Raw genomic sequence first — 13089 nt, 5'->3', positions numbered from 1 at the left:
ATCACCTCTAAAGGCACTTCTTAAAGCTTTGAAAAACTTCATTTTCAACACAATTTATTCAAAAACAATTCAATCAAGGAAAAAAAATGATTCACGAAATCTATCCCAAACAAAAAAACAAAACAAAACAACGGAACTGTTTAAAAATAACCAATCATGAAAAAGTTACTACAATCCCACAATCCTTTTCAACACTCTCACCTTCCAATCGCACTGCACTAGTGTCGGACTGATAGACAAATCTGTGTGCGACCCTTCTCACTAACCAACCTATCCCAGCGCGGCACAACTTACGCACACACCCCTTCTCAGCGTGACCGCTGAGACGCTGACAAAATCATTCAGCCTGACTTTCACACAACTAACACACCAAACCAATGCAATATTAGTTCACAAGCAAAACCTTAAACCAAAAATAAGAAAACAAATTTGTCCCTTTACTACAGGCAGGGTAACATAATCGCTTCAGGACCCTTACAAATTTCGCCTTCAGCTTTCGCATCTACAATTACTCTTTTTTACAGTTCCCCACATTTGTGATCAAAATTTGTCCTGCAAATTTCACTTCTCAACTCATCATTGGATTATTGTCCTAGTGCACTTAGTACTCACCAAACCTCAGTTAAATTCAATCATACAAATTATCTTACAAACTCAACTTATCAACCACGCCAGATCGGTCTACTGAGTGGACAAATTACAACATGTACCAAGTGTCTCACTACACTTGTCAATATACTCCGGAGTCTTAGACCTCTCTCATGTCCATCATCAACAACCACGTGGACAATTTTTCCTGCACTAAGCACCACACTCAAAAGAAGAACGCCGCTTCCCTACTATCATACCTATTGGAGCATGCCCACTCCTTCTAAACTCATATACACCTCAATCAACTGCAAATTAGCTCAAGCAATGCAAGCGCAAAATATTCTCACCTCGCTCACTTCAATCAAACACAGCTAGAAACCTACCCTTCAACATAGAACATCTCCAAGGACTGGGGAAATCACTTAACCGCTTCTGTGCCGCGGATGTAATGGTTACATCCTGCGGCACAGTGCTCATGTCTCTTCCGATCATGTGATGGGGGCCTGAGAGCGTTCAAAGGTAAGGAAATGAATTTCCTTCCCGTTGAAGTCTCTCAGAGCATTTTAGCAGCAGGATCATGAAACGATCCCGCTGCTAAAATGCCCACTAGACACCAGGGATTATTTTAATTTAGGAAATTGGCATAAGGGAAGCGACCCCTTGGGCAAGGGTCGCTCCCCGGGGGGGAAAATTTATTTTAGGCCAATTCTGCCCCCTTTGGGGATAGATCAGCCTAGTTTTATTAGGCCGATCTGCCCTTAAAGGAGGCAGAAACCACTAGGCACTGGGGATTTTTTTTTTTTGCGCCAATTTCACGCAAGGGGAGCGACCCCTTAGGCAAGGGTCACTCCCCTGGGGGGGAGGGAATTTATTTTAGGCCATTTTTCCTCCCCTTGGGGGCAGATCGGCCTATTTCTATTAGGCCGATTTGTAGGCACCAGGTATTGGTGTGTGTGTGTGTATGTGTGTGTTTTGTTTGGGGGGCAGCCCCTTGGGCAAGGGTCGCTCCCCATGGGGGCACATTACTGTTGGCCATATCTGCCCCCTTGGGGGCAGATTGGCTTATTTTTGGAAGGCCCACCGGAGACCAGGGAAGATTTTGTTTTCAAAATAAAAGGGTGTGGGTATGCCCAATAAATGGGGACAAAGTTGTTCTGCCCACTAGTGGGCAGATGGGACAATTATCCCCGATCCACACCCTGGGGGGGGCAGAAGGTCTACTAGATGCCAGGTCTGGTTATGCCCTCATCCCAACTGAAGGGGGTAACAGTCTTTCAGCTCTCCCCAGCACACTAAAACATGTTATCCCACAGCAAGCAAGAGGACATTTGATTATCTTGGGTTTTCGTTTTAACATTTGGGCCATGAGAGCTTGGCTAACTCTCAAAATCATCCCACTTGGAATGGTGATGGCTGCACTTTATGGACTTTGGGACTCTGCCATGTAGAAAAATCCACAAGACCTAGACACATCTGAAAACTAAACATCTGGGTGATTCCAGGGTGGTGTGCTTCACAGGCACCCAGCACCATTTTCTTACCCACAATGCCCTGTAAACCTCCAACTTTGCTGGAAATCACACATTATTCCCATATTTTTGTGATGGAACCTTCCAGAATCTGCAGGAATCCACAAAATTCCTACCACCCAGCATTGTCTCATCTATAATGATAAAAATTCTGCTGTACTTGTCAGCCTAAAAATGTTTTTTTTTTTCGAACTGCCCTTTTGGACCCGCTTTGGTTCCTCCTCAATTTCGACATTTTTTTGGGCTCTTCCCTGTCACAAGCACTTGGCCCACCTATACAAGTGATGTACCATTTTTATCGGGAGACAGGGGTGGAACGCTGGGTGGAAGGAAATTTGTGGCTCCTCCCAGATTCCAGAACTTTCTGTCACCGAAATGTGAGGAAAAAGTGCTTTTTTGGCCACATTTTGAGGTTTGCAAAGGATTCTGGGTAACAGAACCTGGGGAGAGCCCCACAAGTCAACCCATCTTGGATTCCCCTAGCTGTCTAGTTTTAAAAAACTGCACAGGTTAGGTAGTTTTTCCCAGGTGTTGGCTGAGCTAGAGGCCAAAATCCACAGCTAGGCACTTTGCAAAAAACAGGTCTGTTTTCTTTGGGAAAATGTGATGTGTCCACGTTGTGTTTTGGGGCATATCCTGTCACGGGCGCTAGGCCTACCCACACAAGTGAGGTACCATTTTTATCGGGAGACTTGGGGAACGCTGGGTGGAAGGAAATTTGTGGCTCCTCTCAGATTCCAGAACTTTCTGTCACCGAAATGTGAGGAAAAAGTGTTTTATTGGGCAAATTTTAAAGTTTGCAAAGGATCCACAAGTCACCCCATCTTGGATTCCCCTAGGTGTCTAGTTTTAAAAAATGCACAGGTTTGGTAGGTTTCCCTAGGTGCCGGCTGAGCTAGAGGCCAAAATCTACAGCTAGGCACTTTGCAAGAAACACATCAGATTTCAGTGTAAAAATGTGATGTGTCCATGTTGCATTTCCTGTCGCGAGCATTAGGCCTACCCACGCAAGTGAGGTACCATTTTTATTGGGAGACTTGGGGGAATACAGAAGAGCAAAACAAGTGTCATTGTCCCTTGTCTTTCTCTACATTTTTTCCTTCCAAATATAAGACAGTGTGTAAAAAAAAAAAAAAACATCTATTGAGGATGTGAAAATAACCACTGCTTGTCAACACCTTATCTTTTGCCGATTTTGGAAATACAAAGGTTTTCTTGATACCTATTTCTCACTTTTTATATTTCACCAAATTAATTGCTGTGTGCCCGGTATACAATGAAAACCCATTACAAGGTGCATCTCCTTTATTGGCTCTTGGTACCTAGAGTTCCTGATGAACCTACAAGCCCTATATATCCCTGCAACCAGAAGAGTCCAGCAGACGTAATGGTATATTGCTTTCGAAAATCTGACATTGCAGGAAAAAGTTACAGAGTAAAACATGGAGAAAAATGGCTATTTTGTTTCATCTCAATTTCAATATTTTTTTATTTCAGCTGTTATTTTCTGTAGGAAACCCTTGTAGGATCTACACAAATGACCCCTTGCTGAATTCAGAATTTTGTCTATTTTACAGAAATGTATAGGTGTCTAGGATCCAGCATTGGTTTCACACCCATTTCTGTCACTAACTGGAAGGAGGCTGGGAAGATGATGATTTTAGCACCGCTAATTCTTTGAGAATGCCATTTTCAGGGAAAAAAACACAAGCCTTCTTCTGCAGCCCTTCTTCCCATTTAAAAAAAATAAAAACTGAAATTTCCGCTGTATTTTGGCTAATTTCTTGGTCTCCTTCAGGGGAAACCACAAAGTCTGGAATCCCTAGGATGTTGGAAAAAAAGGACGCAAATTTGGCATGGGTAGCTTATGTGGAGAAAAAGTTATGAGGGCCTAAGCGCAAACTGTCCCAAATAGCCAAAAAAAAGGCTCGGCACAGGAGGGTAAAAGGCCTGGCAGCGAAGGGGATAAGGCAACTAGCAACTCATTTTCTCAGGTCCGTAAAACATTTCAGAAAAAAATAGTAAAATGATTTCAAAAGAATTCCTTCACAAACTATTACATTACCATCATCAAATAATGTTCTAACTGTCCCCTGCTACCAAAACTGCTGCAGTACCGAGAAATCATAGCTATTACTTCAAACTAAATAGTGGATTTTGCGCCTTAGGCCAATGGATCAACACAACATTGATGTGAGGGGGTGTCAAGGATGCATGTCATAATAAACATAAATAAACAAAAAATCAATCTAATCACTATGCAATAACCACACCAGTTTATTAAGAAGGATTATACATTTATTTCCCTATATTAACAACGCTAAAGTCACGAAAATAATTCTCAAACATAAGTGATAAGCATATAGAATTATCAACAGCTGATTAGAACACCTTATATATCTCAGTTTAATCAAAGCAAGTAAACAAATTAACTCAAGTATTATAGCGCAACTTAATAGCACAAGTATTTGCAACGGAGAAATAAAATACATTTGAGAAATAGATCAAAGAATGTCAATATGAAATCATGAGCGTGTAAGACAAATTCCCTCACTAAACACGAATTAGCATTGACATGTTGGGCTTCATGTAAAAGATTCAGAAACACAAATTTAGGAAAAATATACTAGATCAGGTTGTAACAAAAATAATATCATTATGCAGCAATTAATTTATATGTTGCAGCTGGTACCTGGAAAACAAAAGCCACATGTAACAATACACAATTTATACATTACCCATAAAACAACAACCAGAAGATGACTTCAGCAAGGGGACACCATCAGTAGTGCGATCTCTAAATCCCTCAAGCCTATAAAACTTCCCCATTAATCTCCTCTCTCCTCTCTCCTCTTCAGCAGACAATAGAAAAAGGTCCCCCAAGAATCTGTGACAGCACATTTTATTAACTTTCACAAAACTCATTATTGGTTAAGACATGGGGTGTTACACAATTCAGCCAATAAAACCAAAGTTAGATAATTAAAAGTTACACATTCATAATACACCAAATTTTCTTTCAATTAAATTACATTTACGTAATCATTAGCTAGACTCAATTTATAACAATTTCTTCTTCTCTTTCGTCTCTTCTGTGGATCCATTGTTCCATCTCGTCTGAATCTTAGGTTCAGGAAGAAACATCTAACACAGTTGCCATCTATTTCCACCCTCGAGGAAGAAGCCACACGTTAGTGACAATTCTATACAATAGGACAGTCAAACTCGAGCAATGACCTAATAAATCTGACCTTGTAAGACATAAAACAAAAATCCCTCTAGGGGTAGCTGTCTACACGTCTAAAAGCTATTAATCACACTCTTTGAGGTAAACATTTGAGCAATGGAAAACAACCGCAATTTTAGCTAAAGTTTGTCTAAGCAGAAAACAAAAATTAATGATGGTGGTCATTTACAAAAGTCAACCATTTTTCACATACTAGTTTATCAATGATTAGTACATTATTAATTAATAAAATAATCAGTAAAATTTCCACTCCTGCGGTCTTTAATGACAACAGTAGCAGTTAATGGGTTTCAGTCACGTATAGTACCTCAAAACTGTGTGTGGTAAGTAGCGATAAGTAAAAAGTAGGGCTTAGTCTATTATTTCATGTACAGTGGATTAGTAATTGTCTTGTACATTACAAAGCTGCATGATCTTTCTTGCAGCTATTAGGTATAGACCATTACATAAACAACAGCTGACTGCAGTCTACTTTTTTGCTATTTTGTTTGTAAAGCACATATCTAGATTATGTTCACTATCACTGGCGCAATGGACAACATGCAAAATATGTGGGTGGTTCGGCATTAACTACAAGAGTATTGTAGTATTGTAGAAGTTGAGGGTGTGAGTGCCAATATGAGTTTTGGGCAGGGAGTGGTAACCTAGACCTCTGTGTCTACCCTTCTGCAGTGCTGAGTTGAGTTCAATATTATAACATGTCTGGTTGTGAGCCGTCTTTTCAACAACTCACAGCTGTTTGTATGACATTGCAGGTAAAGCGCAGTTTGTTCTGCCTTATTTTTTTGATCTATTTCTCAAATGTATTTCATTTCTCCGTTGCAAATACTTGTGCAACCATCCAGCAATGTGCAGGTGGCGGTATGCCATCATTGGGTAGTGATCAGCAATACCTAGTAGATCTTTTTCTCCATCTCACTCATGAGACCTACCTCACTTTAAATGTTCTTATCTCACCATTAGGTACTGGACCTCCCTGAATAATTTGGTGGCCTCACTATTAAACTCTGTGCGTTCAATTGCCTCCTTGCTTCTCCTCCTCTTCCTCTTCATGATCATCTTCTCCCTTCTGGGCATGCAACTCTTCGGAGGGAAATATAACTTTGAAGACTTAGTAGTGAGAAGAAGCACCTTCGACAACTTCCCTCAGGCTCTAATCAGTGTCTTCCAGGTAAGTCAGACAAAGGCAATTGTTTCACTCATTTTGTTTTTTGTTTCGAGAGAAGAGGACTCTCTTTGAGGTACATTTTGTTGGCAAGAGAATAGGTGGCGGGCCATACCAACATTGAGAAACTCAAGGATGAAAAGAGAGGAATTCTGTTTGTGTTTGAGGCTAAAGATGCACATGACTGTGTTGAAATATGCAGCACTCTTTATGCAGGAAAGGAGTAGGATACATTTAAGTACATGTAGCTACTTAATGTAGGACTACATGAAAGTCAAATTGAGGGATACGTGATGTCAGAGGGCATGATCCGAGAAACCATATACATAATGATTGGTTCTTCAGAAAGTAAAGGATTTATTCCAGTTTTGCTGTTGCAGCTAGACGGTTAAAACATTTCAAATTTTCATATAAAAGTATAATTTGGTTTAAAAAAAAGTGGAATTTTGTACAAAAAAAAGAATCTAGAACAGGTTTTTGAACATGAATATTGACAAAACAATAGTCAGCTTATTTACATTTTGGCACTAGTAAAAAACTGCTGTCAATCGTTTCTTTGTCTGTTTTAGGACTATCACATCTGAGCCACTGAGCACAAATTGCTCTTGCTCCCATGTGTTTAGTCATTTCTCATAGCTTTTAGCTACTGGTACCTGCCTATAAAACAAAACTAAAAAATAGACGATACACACTCACAAACTGTATGCAAAACCTGTTTCCACAAGTTCAACCCTCTAATTCTAAATTTGGGCACAAAAATACACTAGTGAAGCAAATGTTCTCTGGGCATCTTTTATGTCTGATTTTATCTTCAAGTATCTGTAAAACTGAAAAATTAACTTGTTTGCTCGTGACAGACTGTGGCTTTCCATGGTGTATAAAGTACACCGTTCCCATGATGTTCACTTCACTCAACCAAATAGGTGCTTAGTGTCACCAGGTCAACACATCCATTTGTTTGGAGCAATTGCTCTCACTCACCCATAGGTGACATGCTTCCTCATTGGGCATTGCTCCTTGTCAGCCCGGCACTGCAATACCTGACGGGCCCCGAAAGGTGACACTCTTTGCCGGAGATCTTTTGATTGTTGCTGCCAGAAGGGATGGGGTGAAAAGAGAGGATTGGATAATGTGAGATTAAAAATGACTGTAGGTACCAAAAAGCAATTGTTTAATCACTGTATGGGTAGGAACCTATGTCAAGGACATATCAGGTATAATAGCTTAATACCCAGCAGGTGCAAAGGTATCCTCTACTCTCCATATAAAAATAGAGGAAAATACTAATGTATGGTGTGACTACTTATCTGCCCTCCAGATATTATGGTCAACATGTTTCTTGCCCTAACCGTCCCTACGGATCGAATGGCAATTCATCAGGACCTAAAAGTACCTAGTCCTCACCAAGAAGGTATATATACTCCTCCTGTATATGACCCAATGGTACTTATCGTTTGTAAATGGGAAAACTATCCCACTCTGAGTGATGACCTATAATACATAATTAGCAACCATATCATATATAGTGATATCAAAGGATATGGTGTTCACATGCATACACCTGGTGAGTGACATTAATTGTGGAGCCAAACTCAAATATAGATAACTTGTGTGACACCAATTGGATAGAGTGAAGCATGCCAGGGTGCATCTAATATTGAGTGTCAAATTCTCTTACCCTCCTAGATACAGGCACGGGCCCCATTGGAATCACATGGATGCTACTACACCTAGTGCCAAAGTCACTGAAAAATGTAATGTCATATGAATGAACCTGCTGAGTTAATCTTTTTATACAGTATGGTAAGTGACAGCAAGAGCATCAAATTCCTACTCTGCTTGCTAAGTTAGATTCTCCAGCGGGAAATATCCAATCTAATCCCAACTTGGTCAAAGAACAGTAGATTTCCATGCCCAATGGGACATTCTAAAACAGACACATGCTGAGGTTGTTATAAAATTGAAAAACCTAGGACTTTGGGATGCCTATCTCCCTAATTAGTAAATCCATGTGTTGTGTGATAGGTAGGTAACTCATGCCCCCACTTAAGGTGTATCAACATCATGTACACAAATTAGGGATATCAAGAGATTTCCCATTATTACTTCAAGGTATGGCTGTAAACAGTCATAAATGTTGGAAAATGACAGCCCCCCCCCTTTTGCGTTGTACTTAAGTTAAAATAACTTCAAGATCGTTATTGTTCATGAGAAATTGATGTGTTACTGTACTAGTAATGGTAAATACATCTTGTCTTGTGTGGAAATTTTGACAGCTCACTCCCCTAATTTACAGCGCATCAAACACAGCGCCCTCACTAAGGGTGTATCATCATCATGCACACAGTTTAGCGATATCACAAGATGGCCTGTGTTTGCTTCAAGGTAGGCCTGTAAACAAACATAAGCATATTACAACGACAGCTCCCACCCTTTTGCACCGTATTTTAGTCCAAAGTCGAGACTGTACTTATAAGAAACCGACAGGACACTGTATACATATACCTGTAACAGTAAATTCATCTTGCCGTATTTGGAAAGTTTGACAGCCCCCGCCCTTACCTATGGTGTATCAAACACAGCACACATCATTACCATAAAGTCGCCCACACCAGGAGGTCTATAAACAATCATAAATGTGAGGGAATGACATCTTCCACCCTTTTTCAATTTATAATCAAATTCAGAGATCGTTTTTGATATAAAAAAAAAAAAAAACATACAGGATATTGTGTATATATACCCTTAATGGTAGATCTATCTTGCTGTGTATGGAAAGGTTTTGACAGCTCCCTCCCTTAACCTACAGTGTCTCAGCATGTGCCTACTCTAGCACATCAGTCCAAAAAGCAGCTTCCTAGAAGATGACATTTCCTGCCTATATTTGGAACAGAGAATACAGCCCAAAGCCCACCTCCCAGTAGGGAGAGTACTCACTGCTTCTTCTACTTATGGCCTGCCATTAATGACCATGGTTTGACCATGTGTTGTCTTTATCTTTGATGGAGATCCAGCACTGTTTCCATTATAGTTCTGCAATTTGTTAGGCTACTTCCCTATCACGGAAGAGAATTTCAAACACTTTTTTTTAGCCTTATGGGAATATTCAAATACAAATATCCATAAAGCTTCCTTAATTCACTTCACCATTGTAGGAAAACAGACTTTTTGCAGGAGAGTCCCACTTTTTGCCCCCATCTAGACTACTAGCTGCTGGTTTTCAACTCTGAAAGTTCTCTGGAGCCTGCTAACCAGACCCCAGTGCCAGTGGTCTCGCCCTAAACTTGATTTATCTGAATTGGTATCTCGAATTGGAAAGGACCTTAACCTGCTTATAAGTCCCTAATATGTGGTACAAGTGGTCCCCAGGGCATGGATTCTAAAGGAGTCACCATGGCCTGAAACACTGATTGCACCACCCTGAGTGAGCCAAGTAAATAGAAATTAGCAGTGCAAACTGATCGAACTTAACCTTGCCCTCACCATGTGTGACAAGGACAAATCGCTATTTTTAACACCCCGAAGGTAGGCCTCCTGAGCCCAGGAGGCAGAGCACAATATATATTGAAGGTGTGGACATATAAGTGCAAGCTTATATACGTTCCTATAGTAGTTTTTCCATTAAGGACTACTACACGTTTGCTGGGGTCCATAGGATAAACTGGGCTGGCACCCCAAGGTTGGCAGTTCCATTGTGGTCCCCCTGAAAGGGGTTATGCCTAGTATCAAATAACTTGTCTCATTAAACCTGACTTGCTCCTCAAGTCAGATTTAATGTGACATGCACCCAAGTGGCTACCCTAGAGGTTGCCCACTTGGTTGCCTCAGCATTTCCTGTCCCCTGACTGGCAGCCTGCAGGTGCGACCACAAAGTCTGGAATCTGACCACTGCTTGGAGGTGTGAACTCCCCCAGAAGTCAGAAACAAAGACCTGCTTGGGCAGGAGATGTCACATTCCTCCCTGACAGGATGGCTAGTGGAGTGGAAGATCAAGGCAGTGAGCTTCAAAGCCCACAACACCTTTGGTATGCAATCAGGCTGTCCCCCAGAGGAGGACAAAGCCATCCTCATTTATCCAGCCACACCTGCACCTGGGCAGGTGGGAAAATTAGATAGTCAGGAGGCGTACACCCCCAGAAGGCTACCCACGACCCTAGGGTGGGCTACCTGTCTATAAAGCCAAGGAAGGGTTCTGCAATTATAAAAATTGGTAGAGCATTCTGGGTAGGAGAGGTGGCCCACACCCCCGGATGTGTTCACCTCAGGGGCTCACTAGCTGCCCAGTGACTACTTGCACCCATGAACCCTAAATATAGGATTTAAGGGGCTCCCCTAGCACCAGCTCCTCAGAGCTAGGTGACCCGCAACAAAGGACAGAGAAGAGTCCCATGACTTCAGGACCAGCGCAAAGCAAAGGCACAATATCCTCCACAACAATCCTGAAACTGAATGACCACAATTCTCTTGGACCAGAGACGGGCTCCAAAGTTAAGAGGAGCCTCTTTGTCACCCAAAGGCAACTCCTGAACTCCCTTAGAGGTACAAGTCCCCTACAGCCTGCAGGCAACTCACACTCCTGAAACCAAAGAATGACTGGCCATTGGGCCCGGCAAAGAATCGCCCAAATGTAAATAGACTAGTGCATTGTGGGAAATGTTGTCCTGACCTCCAGTAAGTTTCAAGCGGCTACAGTTTTTCTCCAGGGTTTCGAAGTAACAAAGGGCTACATTTGCTGTGAAGAAGGCTTATTGGTTGCCAGCCAGGCCAATAATACTGTTACTTCAAGCTGTGCCTCAAGGCACCCCAGTGGCCCTTTTGTTGAGATTGTACATCCCCTTCATCACCAGCACTAGCTAAACTGCTAACTCAGCACCCGTGACTCTGCTCCCACGTTCAGCACTAGGGACAATCAGGACAACTCTGCACCCTGCCCCTAAGAGCCAGGCAAAATTGTACTGAGTGCTGTACCTTAGTCCTGGGTCCCGCCTCACATTTACACTCTGTGGGTCCCACTGAACCTGACCTGCAAGTGGCCGATTGTCACTTGTTGTTTTCTCTATTAACCACAGTGTGAAAGTTTTTGCAACTTTTAAATGCACTGATTTATTTTCCTTTGAAAATCTATAACACCGGTTATATTGATCCAATTGTGTTCACTTGGGTGGCAAAATTTATATAAACTTCTGCTCTATTGCTATAAATTGGTGTCAGATTTCTTTTGAGGTGTGTCAATTACTTATCATCCATGTTGGTGCTCTTAAAATCTGAACTCATGTTCCTCTAGTAAAGCCTGACTGCTCCATGCCACACTACCAGGACTGAGAATCCAAAGGACCCAGTTTGGGGTATTGTGAGAGTATTGAGTAGCAAAGTATATCCAACCTCCCTGCATAATACTCCACTTTCCTACAACCACCCTATGAAGTTCCATCCAATTTGGAAGCCTCTTGCAGTGAGGATATCTGAATTGTGCCCACATTTTAACAAAAATCTAGGTTTCCTATTACCTGAATGTAATTTTGTTCAACATTTCTGGAAAATGTTTGGATTTTTCATAACTATTCATGTGTAAGATATTTCATTGGTGAATTTTCTGAGAATCATATTTTCTTCTGTTTACTTCGCTGTTAACCCCGGAGGTTATTGCATCTGCTGCTCATATGAACATTACATGTCCTGTGACCTATTAATCATTGGCCGTTTCTGCTAGCTGTGATTCCATTTCCCCAGACCTTTTAAAAATGACATTGCATTTAGAAAAACGATGGCCTACATCGGACCTGCTCCTAACAAAGTAGTGTATGGTTATGTTAGCCAAGCTTCCAGTGATCCAAACTTAATCATCATATTTTAAATCAAAATTGATTCCCACCAAGCTAGAGTAATATTCCATTTTTGAGAATATCCAAATAATTACATGCTCCCAAATTCCAGCCTACATGTCTACAACATAGAATGAATAAGAAACCTTTTTCTACCTATTAATGTTCCTCTACATTTCCTTTATCTCGTATTTCCTCCTGACCTTTATGCCCATTGCTACCTCTTTTGGTCCAGTCTTATACCCCCTCTAATACCACGCAATTTGGACCAGGTCTGCTATCATCTGCCCGCCCAGGCATGGTGACCAAACCAGTGAGGCCGGGCTGTGGCACCACTGCTCAACTCAATTCAGTGTGTGACAGCTTGGAGATACGCGTTGGCCGCAAATTAGGAGCAGGCGAACTGTGACAAAGGTGACTGATTTTACACTTGATTCTTTTTCTGATGTTTTGCCTCTTTTCCATGAAGCAGCCCCAGCTTGCAGCTGCGATTGCAGGGGTGCCTCAGCTCTATCCCAGCCCATGTACTCTAGTGAGTTCTCAATATTTTGAAGACTCCTTTGCTTGTTAACGTTTCCCTCTGTTATTCTTTTTCACTCTTCACACTCTCCCTGTCCCTTCCTTTCACTTGCTTCTTTCTCAGAGTTTCTCATCTCTATATCTACTTTTTCTCTCTGCCATCTTTCTCCTCACTTTGTATTTTCTTGCTCTCCCTTTCCGCCACCCAACGCTGTC

At 41.6% G+C, this 13089-nt stretch overlaps 1 protein-coding gene across 1 annotated transcript in view; it reads left to right on the top strand.

Moving 5' to 3' along the window:
- Positions 1-13089, top strand: part of CACNA1S (calcium voltage-gated channel subunit alpha1 S) — a 381085-nt gene that overhangs the window by 162425 nt on the left and 205571 nt on the right. The window contains exon 12 of the mRNA XM_069238889.1: positions 6331-6538. Within this exon, the coding sequence (XP_069094990.1) occupies positions 6331-6538 (208 nt within the window). The remainder of the gene's footprint in view (positions 1-6330; positions 6539-13089) is intronic.

This window comes from Pleurodeles waltl, chromosome 6, assembly GCF_031143425.1.
Source record: "Pleurodeles waltl isolate 20211129_DDA chromosome 6, aPleWal1.hap1.20221129, whole genome shotgun sequence".
Classification (NCBI taxonomy): Eukaryota; Metazoa; Chordata; class Amphibia; order Caudata; family Salamandridae; genus Pleurodeles; species Pleurodeles waltl.
Note: the sequence above shows the minus strand (reverse complement) of the source record. Positions and strands in the feature narration are given on the sequence as shown.